Source organism: Ornithorhynchus anatinus, chromosome 4 (assembly GCF_004115215.2).
Source record: "Ornithorhynchus anatinus isolate Pmale09 chromosome 4, mOrnAna1.pri.v4, whole genome shotgun sequence".
NCBI lineage: Eukaryota > Metazoa > Chordata > Mammalia > Monotremata > Ornithorhynchidae > Ornithorhynchus > Ornithorhynchus anatinus.
In genome coordinates this window covers 34,084,954-34,109,629 of record NC_041731.1, presented here as the reverse complement: position 1 = coordinate 34,109,629, position 24,676 = coordinate 34,084,954, and the positions used below count along the sequence as shown (strand labels likewise).

Below are 24,676 nucleotides of genomic sequence, written 5' to 3'. Positions count from 1 at the left end.
AGGGATGGTGGGGTGCGGGGAATGGAATAGGCCGGGCCTGTATCACAGCCAGTTTCGCTTGTTTATCCCAGCCTGGGATTGTTTAGCCGTACTTAGGATCTTGTTTCATACTTTCCAAGTGACTTTCGGTCAGAGGCAGTTTTTGGGGGTGGGGAGGAGGGGAAAGTCACGATGCTCACTACAGAGCTCTGTAACAGACCAATCAATCACTCAGTGATATGGATTGAGCACTTACTATATGCAGAGCACTGTGCTAAGTGCTTGGGAGAGTACGAAATAACAGAATTACCAAAAACATTCCCTGCCCATAATGAGCTTACAGTCTAGAGGAGGAACAAGGAATGAGCTACAAAGACTGAGGGTTGAGAGAGAAATCTGATAGAAATCTGATGAGTACTTAGAGGTTAGAAAAGGGAATATGACCCAGGATTTTGAGCCCCCCCAGGTCCTCATCCACTGTATAAGCATACGCAAGCACACACACACTCTCATCAGAGATTAAGCAGAAACTTTAAAAAAAAAATCACAAGACTAAAAAGAGTCACCTCTGTCATGTTTAAGAGGAGTGATTTTGTTACTTCCGCGATCCAGGCTAGGTGAGAGGATCTGGCCTCATTTGGAGGAGAGGCATGTCTCATCCTCGGCCCTTGCCAGACCCCGCGGGTACCCAGTGAACCAGAGGAGCTGCTGGCTCGGCCCTGGGCCGCTCTAAGTCTCCGGGGACAGAGGCCGGGCTTCCCGGCCAACCCAAAACTTCCACTGCCTCGATGTCATCTCCACTGCCACCTCTTTGCTGTCAAATCCCCATCCACAAGGCTGCAGAGGGACAGAGCGGGATCTGATAACAAGCACTGGCAGGGAATCGGAGCACGATACGGAGGTGTCTTCCGTGAATCGGAAACCGACCACCACGGGAATAAGGAGGGATCTGGGATGCTGCCTGAGACCTAGGCCACTTGGAGATAGTAAGTCAGTCAGTCAATCACATTTATTGAGCACTTACTGTGTGCAGAGCACTGTACTAAGTGCTTGGGAGAGTACAATGTAAATGGAACAGATACATTCTCTGCCTTCAACGAGTCTGCAGTCTAGTTAACATTTGCTCCCTAGTCCATGGGATGGAGACAGAGGTACCTGGCTCGTTTCTACAATTTATCCATCAGCAGGCAGCCAGGGGCTGGGGTTCGGGGTGGAGACCCAAGTGGTTCCTAGAACACCAAACCATTCTCCTGGCTCTGCCATGGGCCCTCTGGGTGCCTTTGAGCTAGCCCCCCTCCCTCTGAGCATTTTAGGTTCATCGCCATTAAGCAAGGCTAACCACAACATCCTCTCTTCCAAACACAGGCATGTAAATGGGGAAGCAGCGAGGACTAGTGGAAAGAGCATGGACCTGGGGGTCAGAAGACCTGGGTTCTAATCCAGGTTCCACCATTTGTCTGCTCTGTGACCCTGGAGAAATAACTTCTCTGCATCTCAGTTACCTCATCTGTAAAACGGGGATTCTGTGAGCCCTGTGAGGGACAGGGACTGTGTCCAACCTGATTATCTGGTATCTACCCCAGTGCTTAGTACAGTGCCTGGAACATAGTAAGTGCTTAATAAATACCATTAAAGATTACAAAAATAACAACAACACTGATAATGGTATTTGTTCAGCATTAGTATGTGCTAAGCACTATACTAAGCCTTGGGGTAGATACATGATATTCAGATTGGAATCAATCCCTGCCTTACAGTCTAAATAGAGGGAGTAGGATTTAATCCTCATTTTACACATGAGGAAAATGAGACTCTGAGAAAGCAAAGTGATTTGCCGGAAGTCACGAAGTAGACAAGTGACCGAACTGGGATTAGAACTCAGGTCTTCTGTCTCCCAGGCCTGTGCTCTTTCCATAATGTTCCAAATTCAACAGTGATAATCCCCAACTTTTGGAAATCGGGAGGAAAAAGACTTCTTAGAAGTTGAATCTACACAAAGATCAAGGGTTCAAAATATTTTTAATATTTACTATCAGTAATAGGCAATAATAGTGGTATTTGCTACACGTTTACTCCATGCCAAGCACTGTACTAAATGCTGGATAGACACAATGCAAGGTAATCAGTTACCAACCCTGTCCATATGAGGGTCCCACTCAAAGAGGGAGAGCAGCAGGTATTTGATCTCCAGGTGAAGAAAGTGAGACACACAGAAGTTAAGTGACTTGCCCGAGGTCACGCAGTAGGCAAGTGGCAGGGCCAGGATTAGAACCCCAGAGCTTCTACACTCTCAGTCTTGTGCTTTATCCACTAGGCCAAAAACAAAACCCAGACATAGTCATTTTGAGAAGCAGCATAGTCTAGTAGAAAGAGGACAGGAATGGGAGTCAGGAGACCTGGGTTCTAATCTGCCACTTGCCTGCTTGGTGACCTTCTCTGTGCTTCTGTTTCCTCATATGTAAAACGGAGCTAAGATGCCTGTTCTCCATCGCCCTTAGACTGGGAGCCCCATAAGGGACCGGAACTGTGTCCGACCTGCTTATCTTGTACCTACCCCGGCTCTTACAGCCGTGCGAGGCACATAGTTAATGCCTCAAAAATTAACATTTAATTATTGTCATTCCTTGGGAGCAGGAGGCAGCCCTATCAGAACGAGCCAGGGGCGCTTTGAGGCGAGTGACTTCATTGCCTGAAAATCCTGGCTCCAAGATGTAAACAGCTATTTCAGCCTTGGGTTTAAATATCAAAAAAAAAAAAGAAAAAGCTCTCCTACCTCCTCCTGGTCCCTCCGCCCAGCTTAGCAGGACAGCGGGAATCCACACTATTCCAGGCAGGATCTGTGATTGGCTGGTCCCCGAGCCAGCTGACACTGGGCCAGCTCCTAATGGGCAAGAAATTCTCTTTGTACCCAGCCAAGATGCTAAGGAATTCCGGAGCCACTTCTTCACTCTTTTCCCCTCTCTTTCCTTGCCTGTCTGGCTGTCTGGATGACTTGGGCTCCTCCTGGCTTATCTTTTGAAGGAGCACGTCAGCTTTCATTTACGGAAGGCCCGGAAAAGGTAAGCAGCTCAGGCAGCATCATCCAACAGGCAGCGATATCGCTAGACTTGGAACCCGCAAACCAGAGTTTTCCCCATCAATCCATGGTGTTTATCGAGCACTTACTATGTTCAGAGGATTGTACTAAGCACTTTGTGGAGTACATTTGGGAGACCACTTGGGAGAGTCTTCATTGATAGAGTGGTGAGAATCCCCACCTGTCACGCAGGAGACCGGGGTTCGATTCCCCGACGGGGAGAAAAATAAACTGAGAAGCAGCATGGTGTAGTGGAAAGAGGGTCATGGGTGCTAAACCTGGCTCCTCCGCTTATCCGCTGTGTGACCTTGGGCAAGTCACTTCATTTATCTGTGCCTCAGTTATCACATCTGTAAAATGGAGATGGAGACTGTGAACCCCACGTGGGACAGGGACTGTGTCCAACTCTATTTGCTTGTATCCATCCCAGTGCTTAGTACAGTGTCCGGCACTTAGTAAGTGTTTAACAAATGCCATCATTATTATTACAATACAAGGGAATTAGAGGATAAGTTCCCGGCCCATAATGGGCTTACCGTCTACAGTCACGACTGTAAATCTGCCACCCGAGCTCAGCCCCCACCAGTGACCATCTTCTGCCAGCTGATGGGATGGACCATCTCCTCTTTGTCCCCAGCCCCCCACCTCATTCAGGCACCCAGCAGCTAAACAGGGTAAACAGCTCAAGCTAATGTTCTTCCAGATAGAAGAGAGCAGCAATCTTGGCAGCAGATTGTCCAGCAGAGCTAGGTGGAAGGACCAGGAGGAGGAAGGTGAGCTTTTTGGGGTGTTTTTTTTTTTAGATATTTAAATCCATATGAAATAACTGTTTAATCTTCGAGCCAGGATTTTCAGGCAACGTGGTACAGTGGATAGAACATGGGCCTGGGAGTCAGAAGGTCATGGGTTTTGATCCCGGCTCTGCCACTTGTCTGCTGTGACATCTCGGGCAAGTCTCTTTTCTTCTCTGGGTCTTAGTTGCCTCACCTGTAAAATGGGGATTGAGATTGTGAGCCTCACATGGGAAAGGGACTGTGTCCAACCTGATTAGTTTGTACCTACCTCAGTGCTTAGTACAGTGCCTGGCACATAATAAGCACTTAACAAATACCATTTATTATTATTATTACTATTACTAAAGTGCCTCTGGTCCATTCTGATAGGGCCGCTTCCTGCTCCCAAAGAATAATGATAATAACGATAATTGACATAGTCCTCCTCCCCAGTTCCCACCTTACTTCTTCCTCTGTACTCTGCCCCAGGCAAACTCCTTGTCATCTGCATAATCCTCTTTCACACTGCCTACCCTCCCAGCCCCTATAAACTAGGTCTGACCCTCTTCTATAGAATGATGGGGTTGGCACTGCCCTAAATCTGTTTCCACTTTTCTGAACCGTGCACATGTTCCACAAAAAAACAAAAAAACAAAAAAAAACAGCCTGGGCAGTAACAATCCAGTTAACTGGCATGAAACCCTGGGTGCTGAATTATTTTTCCAATCCAGGGTACATATAACATACAACACTCGCTCTCCACTTTCTGATTCCAGAATTCTTCCCCAGATCCTGGCCTTCCCTGCTTTCCCCTCCTCCTCTTATCTACAAAATGGGGATTCAATACCTACTCTCCCTCCTATTTGGACTGTGAGCCCCATGTGGGACCTGATTATCCTGTAATTATCCCAGTGCTGAGTTCAGTGCTTGGCACATAGTAAGCACTTAACAAATGCCATAATTATTATGATTATTATTCTTGTTAATAATAAACTTTTAAGGGCACTGGGTCTCAGAAATCCTGAGCAGAGGGAACAGATTCTCTGTTTGAGACAATGACCAAGCAGGAGGACCCAGGATTTCTGGGAAAAATTTGGGCCCCAGGCACTTGACTGGGGAATGTGCCGGATTCCTATTATTCCTTACTCAACTTCTCAACACCGGCAGCAGCAGCAGAGGAGACCAGGCTTAATGGAATGCTGAAATGGGGGATTTGCTTGTTTCAAACCAGGATGAGAGACCAGGCCCCCAGCTCAGCATCTCTAGTGTTTTTCCACCGGAAGGCAGCAAACTTGGAAGTGTAGGCTGTTGGAACGTGGCCTCATAGTCTGTTGGAAACAGAACGGGGCTGGGAGTCAGGAAACTTGGGTCTATTAGCCCAGCTCTGCTACGGGCCTGCTGTGTAACTGCAATTCACTTTATTTTAGTTTCCCCCATCTGTAAACTGGAGGTTGTGTTCTTAGAATCGATTAGCCAGCCAGCCTTTCCAAACTAAGTTCTTCAATCATTCTCTGGTCGGAGAAGGGCAACTCTATGGCTCCTCTTAGTCAAGCACTTACTATGTGGCAGGCACATAGTACACAGTAAGCACTTGAGAAATAACTCTGACTGTAACCTCTGTATGGATCATAATTTGTTACCTAGGCTGTGTTCTCTCCTGGAAAATAAATATATGTATAGGTACAGTTTTCCAAAATAATATGATCAGCTCCCCGAAGACACAGGAGTTGCATTCCGGAGAAGCCGGAACACATACCCTGCCCAATGTTCCTTTCAGCCTCTCCTTTTGTTTTTTATGAAATTTGTTAAGTGCTTACTATGTGCCAGGCACTCTACAAAGCACTGGGGAAGATACAAGATAATCAGGTTGGACACAGTCCCTGTCCCATATGAGGTTCACAGTCTTAATCCCCATTTTGCAGATGAGGTAACTGAGGCACAGAGATGTGAAGTGACTTGCCCAAGGTCACACAGCAGACAAGTGGTGGATCCAGGCCCTCTGACTCCCCGTGCTCTATCCACTATGCAACACTGCTTCTCATCCTCGACCTCACGGCATGTTCGATCTGGACGGATGCACGTGGTCCGAAGAGCCTTCCCTAATTCCCCAGCAGCGTTCAATCCAAAACACGCTGGGGAAAGACATGTTCTAGGAGAACTGACAGTAGTAACTAGGGGCCCTAACTAAAAGGTTAGTTGCATATTTTTTGGTCCATTATATGTTCTCTGGGAAAAGCTCTCTCAAAAAATGTTCTCTGAAAAGGAGGATTGAAAAACACTGCTCTGAAAATCATGCCAATCTAATTATATTGTATCTACCCCCGCGTTTAACACTGTGCTTGGCTCACGGGAAGATCTTAATAAATACCATTACCACCCGAAGGGGAAATAAGTCAACTCACAGATCTGGATCAGAACTGCTCTCTTGACTGTAAGATCCCTGTGGGCCGGGAACATGTCTACCATCTCTGTTGTAGGGTACTCTCCCAAGTATAATAATAATAGGAGTATTTATTAAGCATGTACTATGTGCCAGGTACTGTATTGAGTGCTGGGATGGATACAAGGAAATGGAGTTGGACAGAGTCCTTATCCACATGGGGCTAGCAGTCCCCATCCCCCTTTTACAGATGAGGTACTGAGGCCCAGAGAAGTGAAGCGACTTGCCCAAGGTCACACAGCAGATAAGTGGCAGAGCTGGGATTAGAACCCTGGTCTTTCTGACTCCCAGGCCCGTGTTTAATCCGCTAGGCCATGCTGCTTCTCAGTAGTATAGTATAGAGCTCAGCACACAGTAAATGCTCAATAAATATGATTGTTGATCGCTCTCCTTAAGGATACCTCAGTGCTCCTGAATGGAGCACAGAAGACTCCTAGGGTCTCTGTTTCCCGGTGAATAACCCCCCTCAGGAAGCCCAGGGTGAGCTTGGAGCAGAATCTAGGAAAAATCAGGGCTGTTTCAACTGAAGGAGAGAAGGATGAAGGGGACCTGATGACTGAAGTCAAGAGTATGAAACCAGAGAGCACTTGATCTCTCCAACTCCTCCGAATTGGTCTCCTCTGAGAAAAAACGCTTGAAAGTGGAACAGAGGGGGTTCAGGCACGATAATAGAAAGAATTTTCCTGCCGGATAAATGTGGAGCAGGTTACTGGAGGGGCTTGTTCAATCTGCTTCCTTGAAAATGCTTGAGACAAGACAGGGAGCTCTGAGGCAGAGATGCTTGGATGCACTTCTCCCCAAAGGCAGGAGATGGGACAACATGACTTCTGGAATCTTGGGAATCTATGAATAGTGATTTCCTACCACAACCGGGCCCTCACGTTTCAATCTTACAATGCCAACCTACTCACTGTGCCTCTACTCGTCCGTCTCACCACGGACCCCTTGTCCATATCCTCTTTCTCCCTTCCTACCCAACAGACCACCACTCTCCCCATCTTCAAACCCCTACTAAAATCATTTCTCCTCCAGGGGTCTTTCCTAACCTATCATTTCCCCACCCCATTTGCCCTCCCCTCTGTTACCTTAAGCACACTGATGCCCACCCCAATGCCTGCTCCACAGCACTTAGGTATATATCCTTAAACTCTTATCATTTCTCCTATCTATAATTTATTTTAATGTCTGTCTCACCTTCAAAACTGTAAACTCCTTGTGGGCGGGGATCGTGTCTACCAACTTCAGTGTCGTGTACTCTTCCAAGCACTTAATACAAGTGCTCTGCACACAGTAAGCTCTCACTAAATACCACTGACTGATTGAACTCAGTTCATCAACCTAGCCCGACTTCTTCAGATTTTCCTTCTAGAGAATTAGTGTCAAGCTCATCATCCTGGAGAGATCCGAAGAACTGTCGTTAAACTTTTGTTCGTGGCCGCCCTCCAGGCTGGAACTTCTTCCCCATTCACAAGTGGCAGACCAGTACTTTGGCTCTCTTAACAATAATAATAATAATAATAATTGTAGTATTTGTTAAGTCCTTCCTATGTGTCAGGCACTGCTTAAAGCCATGGGATGGATATAAGCAAGTTGGGTTGGACACAGTCCCTGTCCCTCATAGGGCTCACAGTCTCAATCCCCATTTTACAGTTGCGGTAAACTGAGGCACAGAGAAATTAAGTGACTTGCCCAGGGATCCAGGATTAGAACTCAGGGCCTTCTGACTCCAAGGCCCATACTGCTTCACTTCATTCTTCAAAGTCTTTCTGAAATCACATCTCTTCCAGGAATCCTCCCCTGACTACTCTCTCATCACCCCCACTCTCTTTCCCCACCAAATCCTGTTTCTGCACTTCCAAGTCCTTTAAGTACTTGGGTCCTTTCTGCCCCAAACCACCACCTACCTCTTTGGTACATACCTTTAAACTCTATTACTCTGCCTGTAATTATTTTAGTTTCTGTTTCCCCCACAAGACCGTAAATTCCTTGAAGGCAGGTATCGTGTTTACTAAGTCTATTTTACCTCCCCAAGTGCTCTGCAATAAAGTAAATAATAATAATTGTGATATTTGTTAAGCGCTTACTATGTGTCATGCATTGTACTAAGCGACGGGGTGGATACAAGCGAATCGGGTTGGACACGGTCCCTGTCCCACATGGGCTACATAGTCTCAATCCCCATTTTACAGATAAGAAAACTGAGCCACAGTGAAGTGAAATGATTTTGCCCAAGGTCACACAGCAGACAAGTGATAGAGCTAGGATTAGAACCCATGACATGGCCCATACTCTAACCATTATGCCATCTCAGTGAATGTGACTGATTGTGTTAGCTGTCCATATCCAAATCCCCACACCCCTGTGGAGGAAAATGAACAAGACAGGTATATTGGCTGAGAGAGAAGAGCGAAAGGGGTCTCAGCCAGCCTTCCCAAGCTAAGATCTTCAATCATTTTCTAGTTGGAGAAGGGCATCTCTATGGCTCCTCTTAGTCGATAAAAATCCCTCCCCTAAACATATCACAGAGCAGGTTATTTAAAGGTGAGGATTTCTTCAAAGTGTTTGGGCAACTTGGCCATTGCCAAATCAAGGGGCTGCCAAGATTACTTCTGCCTTCCACATTAGCAGGGGTTCCCAACTCCATTCACTCAGAGCCATGAGAGGAGCCACTTCTCTCTCACTTCCTCTTGCTGCCTCCCAAATCACCAGGATAAGAAAAATCCAAGCATCTCAAAGCTGCTCTCCTGACAGCAAAGATCCCTTGCTTCCAAAGGATCCCCTGAATAATTCCCTATAAAAATAAACAAAAATGAGAAAATACTGTGTTTCTGTAAGACCGCTGCCTGACTTTCATTCAGTCCAAAACCTGATTTCTCCTCAACGTTGGACCTGTGCTTAATTTCCTTGTTGCTTCAGCCCTCTATTGGAAGCCCGGTCATTTTTAATATCTAGAGGTGTCTGCTTATCCCTCTGAGTTAGAAAATAGCCTGAGTAAGCCATTTTAATGGCATATATTAAGCACTTACTATGTGTCAAACACTGTTCTAAGAGCTGGGTTAGGTAAAAGTTAATTAAATTGGACATAATCCCTTCCCACATGGGGCTCACAGTTCTAAGTAGAAGGAAGAACAGGTATTTAATCCCCATTTTACAGTGGAGAAAACAGGCACAGAGAATAATGATAATGATAACTGTGGTATTTGTTAAGCGGCTACTGTGTGCCAGCCGCTGTATTAAGAAGGTAAGTGACTTGTCCAAGGTCACACAGCAAGCACTTGGCAGAGCCAGGATTAATACTCAGGTCTTCTGACTCCCAGTTCCGTGCTCTTTTCATTAGGCCAGGCTGCTTTCCCATTTATATTTGGATTCTTTTCCTCGGTACAGACAGCCTGCATTTCCCAAGGAACTACCTCTGGTTGAGAAGTTAAAGAGAAGGTGTTAGGTAAAATAAATCTGTTCCCCCATACTGTCCAATCCGCATAAATCGAAGGCGGCGAGAGTCACAACTGGGATGATTTCTGCATTGGGCAGAGGCCACACCTGGAGGATTACTGCGGATATGGAAAGCTAAGGCTGTACCCAAGGCAGTTCTCCTCCTCCTCATTATCATCATAACAGTACCCGTTAAGCACTTACTCTGTGCCAGACACTATTAATAATAATAATAACGTTGGTGTTTGTTAAGCGCTTACTATGTGCAGAGCACTGTTCTAAGCGCTGGGGTAGATACAGGGTCATCAGGTTGTCCCACGTGAGGCTCACAATCTTCACCCCCATTTTACAGATGAGGTCACTGAGGCACAGAGAAGTTAAATGACTTGCCCACGGTCACACAGCTGACAAGTGGCAGATCTGGGATTCGAACCCATGACCTCTGACTCCCAAGCCCGGGCTCTTTCCACTGAGCCACGATTCTAAGCACCGCGGCAAATACCAGGTAACCGGATTGGACATAGTCTTAATCACAGTCTTAATCCCTATTTTACAGATGAGGGAATTGAGGCAAAGAGAAGTTAAGTGATTTTACCCAGGTCCTTCTGACTCCCAGGCCCTTGCTCTATCCACTAGGTCATGTTGCTTCTAATCATTCTTCTGAAGTGTGTGCTGTGTGTGTTGGGGGGGTGGGGGAGTTAAATTGGTTCACTGTAAAGTTCCTATGAAATAAACGGGGAGTGTTTTGCAGAGTTCAGCTCATTCTCGTTATCCTAATTAATCCCATTGAAAGTGTGCCCAGGGAAAAGATGGATTCATACAGCTTACTAACAAAAGTATAGCACTTGGAGAAGGAAGGCGGGAGAAGGAAGGTGGGAGACTCCGTAATAGGGGGTCCAGGACCTCTGGTGACAATTACAGATGTTGGGCACGTGTTTTTTGCTTAAAAGCGACAAAGATTTCAGAGGATTCTGGTCAATGCTGGAGGAGATATAAAAGCAGGAGACTGCAGTTCCCTGCAACAGTAACCAACAGTCCCACCCACCTCAATTTCAGTCAGCAGGAATTATTCCCACTCAGCTTGTCTGTGATTTTACCTCCTGACTCCCTCCTGCAAACGTACACACCCCACAAGAGTACAGAATCGCTCTCCCTTTCTTTCTGAGAACGGATTAGACGCGTTAGAATCCGGATATCTGCCAAAACCCAGCAGGGAGGAAGATGAAAGAGAAACTGGGAGCTGGAAGGAAGAAATTAATTATACCAAAAGTCACCATCACCTCTGTGTCAGAAAACTGCAGCACCCAACACGAGAGTTACTGAATCAATCCATCAGTGGTATTTATTGAGGACTTATTGTGTGCCAAGCATTGAGGACTTGGGAGAGTACAACAGATTGGAAGACACAATCCCTGGCCACAAGGAGTCTATAATCTAGAGGATAGACATTAAAATAAATTACGGATATGGCCGTAAGTGCTGTGGTGCTGAGGGTGGGTGAATATGAAGTGATGAAAGGGTACAGATCCAACTGTGTAGGCAATGCAGAAGAGAGAAGAATTAGGGGAAATGAGGGCTTAGTTGGGGAAGGCCTCTTGAAGGACATGGGAGCCACGGGTTCGAATCCCAGCTCTGTCACTTGTCAGCTGTGTGACTGTGGGCAAGTTACTTCTCTGGGCCTCAGTTACCTCATCTGTAAAATGGGGATTAAGACTGGGAGCCTCACATGGCACAACCTGATTACCCTATATCTACCCCAGCTCTTAGAACAGTGCTCTGCACATAGTAAGAGCTTAACAAATACCAATATTATTATTATTACTAAGGCCTTCAAGGTGGGAAGAGTGATTGGTCCTTTGGATATTAAGGGAGAGGGAGCTCCAGGGCAGAAGGAGGATTTGGGCAAGGGGACAGTGGCGAGATAGATGAGATTGAGGTACAGCAAGTATTGTTGACTTTGGAGGTGTACTACTAGCTGGACTGTAGTAGGAAATCAGCAAGGTAAGAAAAGAGGGGGTGAGCTGATTTAAAGAAAGCAGTTCTTCAGCCCCTATTTTACCCTTCTGCCCACATAGAAACAACGTTGCCTCAGGCGGTTCAGACAACTCCAGTGCAATCCTGGCTTTGTACTCGGCAATCTTCCTCTTGTTTTTTCCCATCTCTTCCTCTCCGACATCCCATTCCTTCTGCTTCTTAAATCACTGCCCCTCCTCTGCCCTCCCCAGCTGGAGAACACCGAGGGAGGATCAGCTCCGTCTCTTCAAGCCCCCTCCCAGCTGAAGTAACTGGCTTGCAGCAGAACAGTTGAGGGTGGCACTGCCTTCGTTTCACCAAAAGATGAAATATCTTGACGTGGCAGAATGTAGCTTAAACTCCACCTATCTGTAAAATGGGATCAGTGCTTCCTTGCTTCGAGATTGGGATTCATTTTTAACACGGAGCGACCATAAACATTTTTTCTATGTGTTTCTTCCAAGGAACTTGGGGCCCTTCTCCCCTACAAAGTCTCACAACATCTGTGCGAAGTGGCAGATATAACCCTAGGCTATTGATGGGGAAACTGAGGCACAAAGAGATCAAGACTCACCCAAGATCACACCATAACAATCTACCTAAGCCTGTGTGGGCAGGGGAGATGGGAAATGGTGGAGAACCCAAGTCCCCTGTTTTTCTCTGACTGGTGCTCTTTCTATCATGCTGTTTCTCCCACTTTTTCCCCTCCACTAGTCCATGTCTGATCCCCAGTCCCATCTTCCCACACTTTTCATTAAAGTGGGCATCAGAGTCCTCCTACTCTCATCACTTACTTTCTCCCCATGTCTCCTCTCCGCCACCAAAGGCTGCAATAGTGTCAATCTATCAATGGCACTTACTGAGCACTGCACAAAATGCTTGGGAGGTTATAGTCTAAAATGGGAGATCAACAATGAAATAAATTACAGGTAAGGGAAGCAACAGAGTTTAAATATACATGCACAAATGTTACAGGACATGGGGGTGAAAATAGAGGCAGAAAAATTGTGTTCTTTGAAGACTTCCCACCAGCCACTGATTTCTGCACACCCCATTTCTACATGTGGGCTTATCTTGATGGTTATCATGTGATCTTGAGCGACTAGAAATCTCTGCACCTCATTTTCCCCATTTAAAGCACGACAAGAATACCTGCCACCTCCCATGGATGTCATTCCCACCCACAAAAGCTAAGACTGAACTTTGCCCAGTCTGGGGAGAAAGTTTTTCCGGTGAACCCTTCCGCCCCGCAAAGCCGAGGGCGAGGAGAAGGCTCCCAGAGCCCAGAAGCCAGACAGAAATAAGTGCATTTTGTAAGCGCTTACTATGTGTCAAGCACTATTCTAAGTGCTGGGGTAGATACAAGCTAAGCAGGTTGGACAAGTCCCTGTCCCACTTGTGGCTCACACTCTTAATCCCCATTTTACAGAAGAGGTAACTGAGGCACTGAGAGAAGTGAAATGACTTGGCCAAGGTAATAATAATAATAATAATGTTGGTATTTGTGAAGTGCTTACTATGTGCCGAGCACTGTTCTAAGCGCTGGGGTAGACACAGGGGAATCAGGTGGTCCCGCTTGGGGCTCACAGTCTTAATCCCCATTTTACAGATGAGGTAACTGAGGCACCGAGAAGTTAAGTGACTTGCCCAAAGTCACACGGCAGACGAGTGTCAGAGCGGGGATTAGAATCCCACCCTTCTGACTCCCAGGCCCATGCTCTAGCCACTACCCCATGCTATTTCTTGAAAATCTTGTCTGTGGAGCAGATGAGATCCAAGTGCTCTGGGGGATTTAATTAGAAGTGAAGGCAGAAATCTAGAAGCTTTGGTAGCCTCAGAAGTGAGGTGGTCTCCTTACTGTTGCTTGATATCAAACACACAATCAAGAAACTTTGCATGTTAATTTATGTCGATCTCTGCCTTGGTAAATAGAAGGCCTATGATGCGCAAATCATCTCATCTTGTAAGGGCAACAATAAGGATGATCTCTATAGGTAAACAATTCCTTCCCAACCTTCTCCCTTTCACTTAGTTGGAGTATTTAAGGCAAGGTCAGAGGGAAGGTCACCTGCTTTCCTGAGGGGTGTTATTTGGGCTGGAGCACAGGACTAGAAAGCACAATGGGTAGCAATGATATGACATTGAGGGGGAGGGTGACATGACTTCTGAGTGTTGTTTTTCTTTTTAATGGTAGTTGCTCAGTGCTTACTATGTGCCAGGTACTGTACTAAATGCTGAGGTAGATATAAGGTAATCACGTTGGACACATGGACACAGTCCCTGTCCCAAAGGGCTAAACTGTGAGCTCACTGTGGGCAGGGATTGTCTCTCTTTATTGCGATACTGTACTTTCCCAAACACGTATTACTGTGCTCTGCATACAGTAAAGCACTCAATAAATACGATTGAATGAACAGGGCTCACAGTCTTCATCCCCATTTTACAGATGAGGGAATTAAGGCACAAAGAAGTGAAGTCACTCTGAACCCAGGTCCTTCTGACATCCAGGCCCAAGTTTACTAGGCCACGCTGCTTCTGCTTTCCCAGATCTGCCACAGTCTTGGGGAATACCTAGAAAGGGTCACTTGCTCTGGGCCTTGGTTTCCCTGTGGTGATCCGGAGTAAAATGGCTGGCGGAGCACATTAGAGCATTTGATATTCTAGTCACTTTGAGTGGTTATCCGGTATTTAACCCAAGGATCCTAGTGCATGCAGCTTCCTACAGCCATGCGGCTAGCGAGTGGAAGGCAATATGCTACAGGTCAAAACACACCCATGCTGGACAGCAGCGGCATCGGAGAGAGTCTATAGCGGAGTCTCAGGTTTACTGCGCGGAAGGAGGCATCGGTAATCCGCTTCCTTATTTTTACCAACAAAACTCTGTGGATCCACTACCAGAATGATTGCAGATGGAGAGTGGAGCGTTCTGGAAGAGATGTGTCCATGGTGTCATTATGGGTCAGAAATGGCTTGACGGCATAAGACAAGAAAAACAGGCCTGGAAAGCATTTGGGGTTCAGCTAGAAAGTCCTCCCCCACACAGACCAGCTGCAGAAACTGGGAGGGAATATCCAATGCCCAGTCCCCTTCCTCACCAGTGAGTCTCTCCAAATTAGGAAACACAACACACCCAAACTGCTCAGTCACACTCTCTGGTTAGAAACTGATAACTACTTGGATTAAAGGTTTCGACAAGAAAAGTAATTGTACTATTGTACAAATCCAGAATAAATGTACTATCTCTGATCTTGCACTTATTCTTAATCTAAACTCGAGGGCTCCCACTGAGACACTGAGGTGCTTCCCTTAGCAGTTCCCCTGAGAAGCAGTGTGGCCTAGTGGAAAGAGCACAGGCCTGGGAGTCAGAGGTCCTGCTGGGTGACCTTGAGCAAATCACTTAACTTCTCAGTGCTTCACTTACCTCAACTATAAAATGGGTATTAAGACTGTGAGCCCCCTGCCTGTGTCCAACCCCATTATCTTGTATCTACCCCAGTGCTCAGACCAGTGATTGGCACGTAGTGAGTGCTTAAAATGTACCATAATTTTCATGCCCATCCACAGGTCCTCTCTTAGTGGTTCACCCTAATGAAACTCAGCCATTTCAGGGAACACCAGTTACAAACATCCTTGCCCTTCAAATCCCTCCTCATGGCTGTTTTCTCTCACCTTTTCTAGCCCCCACCTCCTTGCCCAATTTCTTCCCCGTAATTGACTTGGCTCCATCTGATGTTGTCGTTTTGGATCGACAACCTAAATAGCTTTCCCAGTGGGAGGGTCTTGAAGAGTGAGCAGAGGCATCTGGCCATAGCCCGCCACCTTTCTACAAGAGGGGCTGGCTTAGTCTAGGCTGTCCCAGTCCTGCCCACCTAATCAAAGAATCAATCATAGTTGTTGATCATTTACTGTGTGCAGAGCACCGTACTAAGCCTTTGGGAGAGTTCAATAGAACAGTGAGCTTACAGTCAAGAGGGGGAGACGGGCAGTAATATAAACAAGTTAGGGATATGTACATGAGTCCTGTGGGGCCAAGAGGGGTGAATAAAGGGAGCTAATCCAAATACAAGGGTAATGCAGAAGGGAGTGGAAGAAGAGGAAATGAGGGTTTTGTAAGGGAAGGCCTCTTGGAGGAGATACGCCTCCAATAAGGCTTTGAAAGTGGGAAGGATAATTGTCGAAAAAAAACCCAGTTTCCCTCTACTACTGTGTGCCCATCAGATGCACTGTGTATGCTTATGAATGGATTGATGATCCCAGTTTACTCTTGTGGCTTGCCTCTCCACCGCACTGCAAGCTTCTTGAAGGTCAGGCTGGTGTCCTTACTGTACTGTTTCCCCAAACTATCCCAGTTCAGGGCTCCCGGCTGGAGAAGAATCGTGAAGCCAGGAAAACCTTCAGGCCTTTAACTCCAGATTCCCCCAAATCAAAGATAGCACGTGGCCTAATAGATAGAGCCCAGGCCTGGGAGCCTGAGAAGCAGGGTCCTAATCCCAGCTCCACCACTTTCCTGCTGAGGGGACCTGGGCAGGTCACTTAATGTCTCTGAGCCTCAGTTTCCTCAACTGTAAAATGGGGCTTCAATTCCTGTTCTCCCTCCTACTTGGACTGAAAGCCCCATGTGAGACGTGATTACCTTATATCTACCTCAGCTCTGAGAACGGTGTTTGACACGTAGGCGCTTACTACACCGTTCTCAGAGCTGAGGTAGATATAAGGTTCTACTTCTTAGAAGTAGCATTAAAAAAAGGGCCCTAACTCACTGGAGACTCGACACCAGTCCCTCAGAGCAAACAAATTCAGAAAGGAAACCTAAAGTCCAGGAAAATATGCTCAAATAGACAAAGAGAATGGGAGGAGGCAAGGGAGGGCAAGTGGAGATCAGAGGAACAAAGAGAAGGGAGGAGAGAAGGATGGATGTACAGAGCTAACCCAAAACGGGGAAAAGAGCTTGCCCTGTAAAACCATCAATCCCTCTTAGGATGCCTTTTCATCTGATACTAAGGGGCAGTTTCTAATTTAGCAGATTTCCCTGGCTCACAAGAGCAGGTAGCCAATAATGTATTAAATTATTTATTATAAATTACTTATTCATACTAACGTCCGTCTCCCCCTCTAGACTATAAGCTCGTTATGGGCGGGGAACAGGTCTATTTCTATTGTACTGTACTCTCCCAGGTGCTTAGTACAGTGCTCTGTACATAGTAAGCATTCAATATGATTGATTGAAGGTAAAAGGGCAATGAAGAAGTTAAATAGCTGGCTTTGAAGTCTCCGCAGGTTTAGCTAGGTTCTCTCTATGGAGTTTGAGAGGATAGGCTAGGGAGTTGGGTTTTTTTTCCCCCTTTTGCTGCAGAGGAAGGTGATGTGACATAGCCAAGCTGAAGCTCTGCTTGCACTCCCCCCTTCAGATTTTCATCTTGTCCCGCATTCTGATATAAATACCTCCTGGCCTCTTTCCACAGCCTCCATGGCTCCCCTCATCCAGCTCCTCAGACACGAGGACTGCAATCTTCGATGCACCTGCTGGTTTAGTCCCAAGGGAGGGGCAGGAGGAGAAGAAAGATTCTAATTCCAGTGGAGTCTTGAATTAAGGGAATTTCCTTTCCAAGCCTAGGCACAAAACTTGCAAATCCACAGAGGGACACTGGGTCCTTCCTGCTGCCTCAGCTCAATGCGATCTGGCACTCTCTAATTCTACGTCTGAGTGGCGGGGTCTACCATTCCCTTTTTGTTTCTCCGAGGCAGAGGAGGAGCCTTAAGAGATAGAGCTGGATGTACTGGTCCCTGTCTCATTTCAATCACTATCTCCCTGTGATCTCTGTGTCTCAGTCTCCCCATCTGTATAATAGAGAAAGAATCATCCACGGCCGGGAAGTTGAATTAAGTGGGAAGCAGCGTGTTCTACTGGGTAGAGAACAGGCTTGGGAGTCAGAAAGACCTTGGTTCTAATCCCAGCTGCACCACTTGTCTGCTGTATGACCTTCGTCAAATCACTTAACTTCCCTGTGCCTTAGTTACCTCATCTGTAAAATGGGGCCTACCATCTCCATCCTGATTAACTCAGATCCACCCCAGAGCTTAGTACAGTTTCCGGCACATAAGTGCTTAACAAATACCCGATTAGACTGTAAGCCCGTCAAACGGCAGGGACTGTCTCTATCTGTTGCCGACTTGTTCATCCCAAGCGCTTAGTACAGTGCTCTGCACATAGTAAGCGCTCAATAAATACTATTGAATGAAATACTACTGAATGAAATACCATCAGAGCAAAAAAATGAGAAAGATGTGTATTTTAAATGCAAGTCCTTGCTATCGGTATTTTCATTCTCAGTGATTAATGACTATTATAACATTGATGATCATTTTGGCTTTGTCGGCTCCCCTCAGCCGGGAGCAGGGTGAGTGGTGTCTGTGATAGAGCCCATCCGCCTTATACTTCCAGAGAAAAAGTACCAGCATTCACAGTCATCAGCGCAAGAGAGCTATATGTCAGTCAAATGTATTTACTGAGTGCTTACTGTGTGCAGAGCATTGTACTAAGCACTTGGAAGAGTACAATATAACAGACGCATTCCCTGCCCACAGTGAGTTTAATCTAGAGGACTGTAAACTCTAGCCTACAGGTAGCCTGCAGGGTTGGGAAAGTCTGAATATTTCCTGCCCACACCGCATCGCCGACCCCTGCTCGGGCAAGTCACTTAACTTGTCGGCATCTCACTTTTTGCAACTGTAAAATGGGGGTTAAATCCTCCTCCCTCCTACTTAGAATGTGAGCCCCATGTGGGACAGGGACTGTGTCCATCCAGAATATCTTGTATCTCCTTTCCTATTATATCTACCCCAGACTTCGTACAGTGCTTGGCACATAGTAAGCGTTTAACAAACACCAATAAATCAACTGCATCATTTGGCCTCAGAGTTTATCAGCTGTCTCTACAACAGAGGGAGTGAAGGATCCCAGAGAGAACAAGTGCCAACCAACTCACACCAAGAAGGTTGCGTGTTCATATCATGTCGGGGTCTCTGAATACTTGAAGCAGCATAGCTTAGAGCCTAGAGCCCGGGGCTGGGAGTCAGAAGGACCTGGTTCTAGTCCCGGCTCTGTCACTTGTCTGTTTGTGACTTTGGGCAAGCCGCCTCACTTTTCTGGGCCTCAGTTACCTCATCTGTAAAATGGGGATTAAGGCTGTGAGCCCCACGTGGGACAGGGACCGTGTCCAACCGATTAACTTGTACCTAGTGCTTGGAACGGTGCTTAGCATATAGTAAGCACATAAGTACCATAATTATTATTAGGCATAAATGAGAAAGGGGTGGTAGAGCTGGGTACTCAGAAATTGCACAGTGTGAGAGAAAAGGTTGTCACTCTCCTTGCTTTCCCTCCCAATCAATCCATCAATGGTATTTAATGAGTGCTTACTGTGTGACTTTGGGCAAGTCACTTGACTTTTCTGTGCCTCGGTTACATCATCTGGAAAATGGGGATTGGGACTGCAGGCCCCATGTGGAACATACACTGTGTTCAACTTGAATACCTTGAATCTACCCCAGCGCTTAGAACAGTGCCTGGTACATAGTAAGCGTTTAACAAATACCATTAAATGAAATAAATAAATAATAAGGAAGTACCAGAATTACCGAAAGCAGGGCTCTGAGGGGAAACTGCTTTTGTTGGAAACTGTAGAATCTGAGGTCTTGGAAGGGGTTTGGAAAGGCCATCTTGCCCATCCCTCTGCCTTCATCCAAGCCTTCAGCTAAACCCTCCCAGCCTAAGGGAAGTCAACCCCACTTTTAACAACCTTCATAAACCATTTCACTTCCTCTCTAACAGCTGCCAATAATGACCAGGAAATGCCTCCTTCTCTCTGGCACTAATCCCTCTTGATGCAGTTTCTTCTTATTCCATCTTCCAAGGAGATGGAGAACATCTGGTCAACTGGTCCTTAGTCTGTGAGTCCCATCTGGATGGGACCGTGCCTGATTTTCTTTTATCTACCCCAGTGCTTAGTACAGGGCTTGACACATAGTAAACATGTAACAAATACCACAGTTATTGTCCTTTGAAATGTAACCCTTCAGAGACTTGTAAACTATCCCCACTTCACAGTCTGCTCTTCCTGAAATTGAATAATTCCAGACCCCCTCGCCACCACCCCCGCCATCACTGTTAGTAAGATTTCACGGATCCCACCATTAGCCTCCATGTTTGTTCCGAAAGCAGCAACTTGGCGGCTTAGTGGATAGAACACCGGTCTGGGAGTCAGAGGGTCCTGGGTTCTCATCCCGGCTCCACCACTTGTCTGCTGTGTACCTTGGACAAGTCACTTCACTTCTCTGTGCCTCAGTTACCTCGTCTGTAAAATGGGTATTAGGATCGTGAGCCCTGTGTGTGACATGGACTCTTTCCAACCTGATCACCTTGCGTCTTCCTCAGTATAGTGCCTGGAGCACCGTAAGCACTTAATCGATACTATTAAAAAAGTGCCCATCACGGTTTTAGAAGAAACAAACTGAGAACTGTGTGTGAGGGAAAGGAAAGAGGCACCATCCACACCTACCCAAGGGGGTACCTTCCTGACTGGTGATTTCCATCCCCTCAGCATAGAGACAAATCATGCGTGGCAGAAACATATGCTCGGTGACAGAGTAGATCCCAAAAGAAATCTCCGGTGGAACAGAGTAAGATAAGGCACTCAAGAAATGGGCGGGGCAGAACTAATTCTGAAGGAACCAGGGGGTTTGGAACAGTTTTCAGTCATAGTGAATTCTTTGACCTCTGCCTGCTGCCTCCTGAAGGAGCATGGAAACAACATGGCCTAGGGGATAGAGCACAGGCCTGGGAGTCAGCCAGGTATAAAGCCGTGCTGGTATCCCAATAAATGAGGTCCGGAGAGCCACACCTCGTATCAGCGTTCAGGACATAGCTGGAGGCAGTGAGCTCCATCTGGGACAGGGACTGTGTCCAACCTGTTCATCCTGTATATTCCTCAGCGCTTAATACGGTGCCTGGCACAAAGCAAGCGCTTAATAAATACCATTAAAGATAAGAAAAAAGAAAATCCATCCATGCAGCAGGGGAGGGCCTGTGAAGCCACGGGCAGTGAGGCTAACCAGAGCTTGAGTGGCTCCCATGCCCCGGGCAGCTGTAGGGCATGGGCTCACAAGGCCAAAGTCATCCCTTCCCCAAGACCAGCCTGGGGTTCTTGGGCTGGAGCCCTCTGAAAGCACGGACTGGGTCCAGAGTACCTTTTGTTTATTTTTATTTATTTATTATGGCATTTTTTAAGCACTTACTGCGTGCCAGGCACTGTAAGTAAGCGCTGGAGTAGCTGAGGTAGCTGGGTTGGACACGGTCCCTGTCTCCCAAGGGGTTTACAGTCTTAATCCCCATTTCACAGACGAGGAAACGGAGGCACAGAGAAGTGAAGTGACTTGCCCAAGGTCACCCAGCAGAAAAGCGGTGGAGTTAGGATTGGAACCCAGATCCTTCTGACTCTCAGGCTCTCGCTCTATCCACTAGACCACGCAATACTTGGCCGCTCCCCTCAGTACGGAGTGCAGGAGCCCACATGCGGCAGCTGGGCCGGAGCCTCCATCCATCCTGTCCCCAGGTGCTGAGAGGGCACATTCTGCAGCTCCGTCTTAGAGAGGGGAGATGGGGAGGGGCAGAAGACGGCCGAGGCAGGCTCCGGCCCTCAATTCCCGCCGGGGATCCGAACGACCCGACCCGGGTCACGGAGGACCATCCCGGAGAGCAGGGCGGACACCCGGAGAGGGACCCACCCTGCGTCCTTCCGGCAGCCAACGGCCCTCTCCCCGGCCATTTAAAAGAGGTCCGTGGTTGGGAGAAGACTTCGACGGAGGACACTCCGTCTCCCGACACCGTTGGTCCCAAGGATTTTCACCCAGATCACCCTGACGCTCACTGTCCAAGCCCACCAAAGGGCAAGAGGCGTAGGTACTAAATCCCTCTCCCCACTTTAGGGGTTATGGATCTATTTCCGAGGCTCCGTCCACCTCCTCCCTCCTCTCCTGAGGTCCTGCCTGGTGACCAAGGGCGAGAAACAGGTGACGGGCCCCACCTCCCCCTGAGACAAGCTGGCCAGAGGCGGTACCCACTCTCTTAAGAGATTTGTCTCCTAGCCCATCTCTGCTCCCATCCCTGGCAGTCGTGCCAGGGTGCAGGCACCCGGCGGGGGGTGAGCAGTGGAGCCTGGTGGACTGCGCTGTCCAGCAGGTGGATGCAGCACTGGGGGCAGTTGGGGTTGTGCAGTGCGCCAACAGGCCTCTTCACCGCCAACCTCCCGGATGTTCGTTCTCCTGCCTTCTCCGGTGGGCGAGAGCACCGCGGGCCGGGGAGGAGGACGGGACCACCCACCTGAACCTGCCCTTCCCCGGCTAGGGAAGCCCGGACCTCAGCTCGCCATGTGGGGATGAATGAGAACTGTGGGTGGATAGGTTCGGAACCAGACAAGCCCAGCCCTTCGGAGCAAATTGATTCGGCTCGGCAAAATTCCCCAGCTGGGTCCCGGCCCGATGCGGTTTATAGCGGAGAGTCCAATGGAACATTAACCCCTTGAATGCCTTGTCATTCATTTCGCCCTGTCGAGACTCCTGGGATTGGGGGGGAGGAGGGATGGGGGGTGGTGACCGTTCAGGATAGAAGACTGTGAGCTCGTTGTGGGCAGGGAATAGGTCTGATGTTCTGCTCTACTCTCCCAGATGCTCAATACATTGCATTCATAATAATAATAATGGGGAGGGAGAGTCCCGCAGAGGAAGACTCTGAAGTTCAAACAACAGGAACATCATGGAGAGCCGCAGAGAGAGAAAGGACAGAGAGGGAGTGGAAAGTCTCAAGTGGCTGGAAAGCCAGTACTGTCTCCTCTGAGGTGTGCAGGGAAGCCAAACGGAGCCCGAACGGTCCCAGAGTGATAGGGTTAAACGCCCTGAAAACCCAGTGCTACAAAAACAAGAAAGGGGTGGGGGAGACGGCCGAGATTTGCACGGTGCAAATTTTCCAAGCAACAAAGCTTCCAGGCACCTTTTCCTGCTGAGCAGCCCAAGCCCACTCCTGAGCGGGAGGGGAGAGGAGGGGAGGAGAGGAGGAAGGTGGGGGAAGCGGGGAACAGCCTTGCCAGTACTTCGGCGCATCGTGATGGATGAATCACCCATCTGGCTTCTCCAGAAAGAAATACCTGCCTGTCTGTACCGCAGCAGCTAGGAATCGCAGGGTGGCCAGCACACCCGCCCCCCACACCCCCCTGCAAACCTCCCAGGGGCTTCCCCCATGAGGCCTACCCTTACCCCAGGGGCTTATCCCGGATAGCTTCCTAGCCCCCCAAGCAGCAAGGAGTCCTGGGCCCCTCTGGTCCGGAGGAACAAAGAGGCCCAGGGCCCGGCCTGACAAATCCCCAGACGGTCCCAGAACGTCGACGCATCTAGGAGTATCCTTAATCATTCATTCATTCAATCGTATTTACTGAGCGCTTACTGTGTGCAGAGCTCTGTACTAAGCGCTTGGAATGGACAATTCGGCAACAGACAGAGACCATCCCTGCCCAACAATGGGCTCACAGTCTAGAAGAGGGGGGAGACGGACGGCAAAACAAGTAGTCAGGCATCAATACCATCAAAATAGAATCATAATCATAATCAATACCGCTATCATTATTATCGTCGTTGTCGTTATCATTCTCATCCCCCTTGCCCCCACAATCCGAAAGGCAGGAGGGATGGAAGTGAAGGAAGCCAAAGGGAAGAGGAAAGGTGGGGAGGGGGCAGGGGAGAGGGGACCCCCCTGATACTCACAGTAGGTTTTCCTGGTCAGCTCTTCCACAACTTCAGGCTTTAACTTGCTGTTGGATTTCCCCATCCTCGGCAGCCTCGGCGCCCCTGGCCCGAGCCGGTTAGTGCATAAAGTGAGGCCGGGGTCCTGCCCGCCTCCCCCCAAGGGTCCTTCCCAGTCCTGCCCCCTCTTCCTCCTCTTCCCTGCAGCCCGCTCCTTGGCCCCGCAGAGGCTCTGGGGGTTCGGGGGGCTGCCGGGCTCGGTGGGGAAGGACCAGCCGAGAGCCTGGGAGAGGGTCTAGGGAGGCGGGGCGGGCGGCTGCCTTTTGTCTCTGGCTCCAGTCCCGTCCGGCTGGTCGCCCGGCTGGTCGCCTCGGGCCTGCTCTGGCTGGGGAAGGGGATCGGGGACCGGACCGGACCAGGAGCGGAAAACGCCAGAAGGACTCGGACTTTACATTCCCAGTTGAGGACCCCCTGCAGCCTCCGGGGCAGGGAAGGAGGGGACGGGGGCACGTGCTCTCCCCCACCCCCAAACCTCACCCTCCTCCTCCTGCTCCTTTTCCTTCTCTTCCTGCTCCTTTTCCTTCTCTTCCTGCTCCTTTTCCTTCTCCTCCTCCTGTTCCTTTCCCTTCTCCTTTTCCTCCTCCTCCTCCTCCTCTCCAAATCCCAAATCCGGTCACCCGGGGGGCCGCTGCCGCGTTCCCTCCTTCCTTGCGCGGGCTGGAAGAGAGAGGATGTGGTGCAGGCTGGGGCTCCACACTCCTTCCTGTGCTCTGTTGCTGTGGTTGTCCCTGGTTACTGGACAAGCTCCCTCCTCCTCCTGCTCCTCCTCCTCCTTCCCCGCTCCCTCTCTATCAGCTCTGCTCTGCCACCCCTCCAGAGATAATAATAATAATTGTAGCATTTAAGTGCTTACTATATGGCAGGCCCTGTACTAAGCGCTGGGGTGGATACAAGCAAATCGGGTTAGACAGTCCCTGTCCCACATGGGGCTCCCAGTCTCAATCCCCATCTTGCAATGAGGAAACTGAGGCCCAGAGGAGTGAAGTGACTTGCCCGAGGTCACACAGCAGACAAGTGGAAGAGCCGAGATTAGAACTCACAACCTTCCGACTCCCAGGCCTGCGTTGTATCCACTACGCCATGCAGAGATGTTAACGGAGCAGGCCGAGCCCT

General features: G+C 48.5%; 1 protein-coding gene across 1 annotated transcript in view; it reads right to left on the bottom strand.

Annotated features, from left to right (window-relative positions):
• Nucleotides 1-24,056, bottom strand: part of NCS1 (neuronal calcium sensor 1) — a 94,446-nt gene extending 70,390 nt beyond the window's left edge. The window contains exons 1-2 of the mRNA XM_039911769.1: nt 24,041-24,056; nt 23,525-23,608 (exon numbers count right to left, since the gene is read on the bottom strand). Coding sequence (XP_039767703.1) covers nt 23,525-23,588 — 64 coding nt within the window. The 5' untranslated portion in view covers nt 23,589-23,608; nt 24,041-24,056. The remainder of the gene's footprint in view (nt 1-23,524; nt 23,609-24,040) is intronic.
• Between the last annotated feature and the right edge of the window lie 620 nt (nt 24,057-24,676).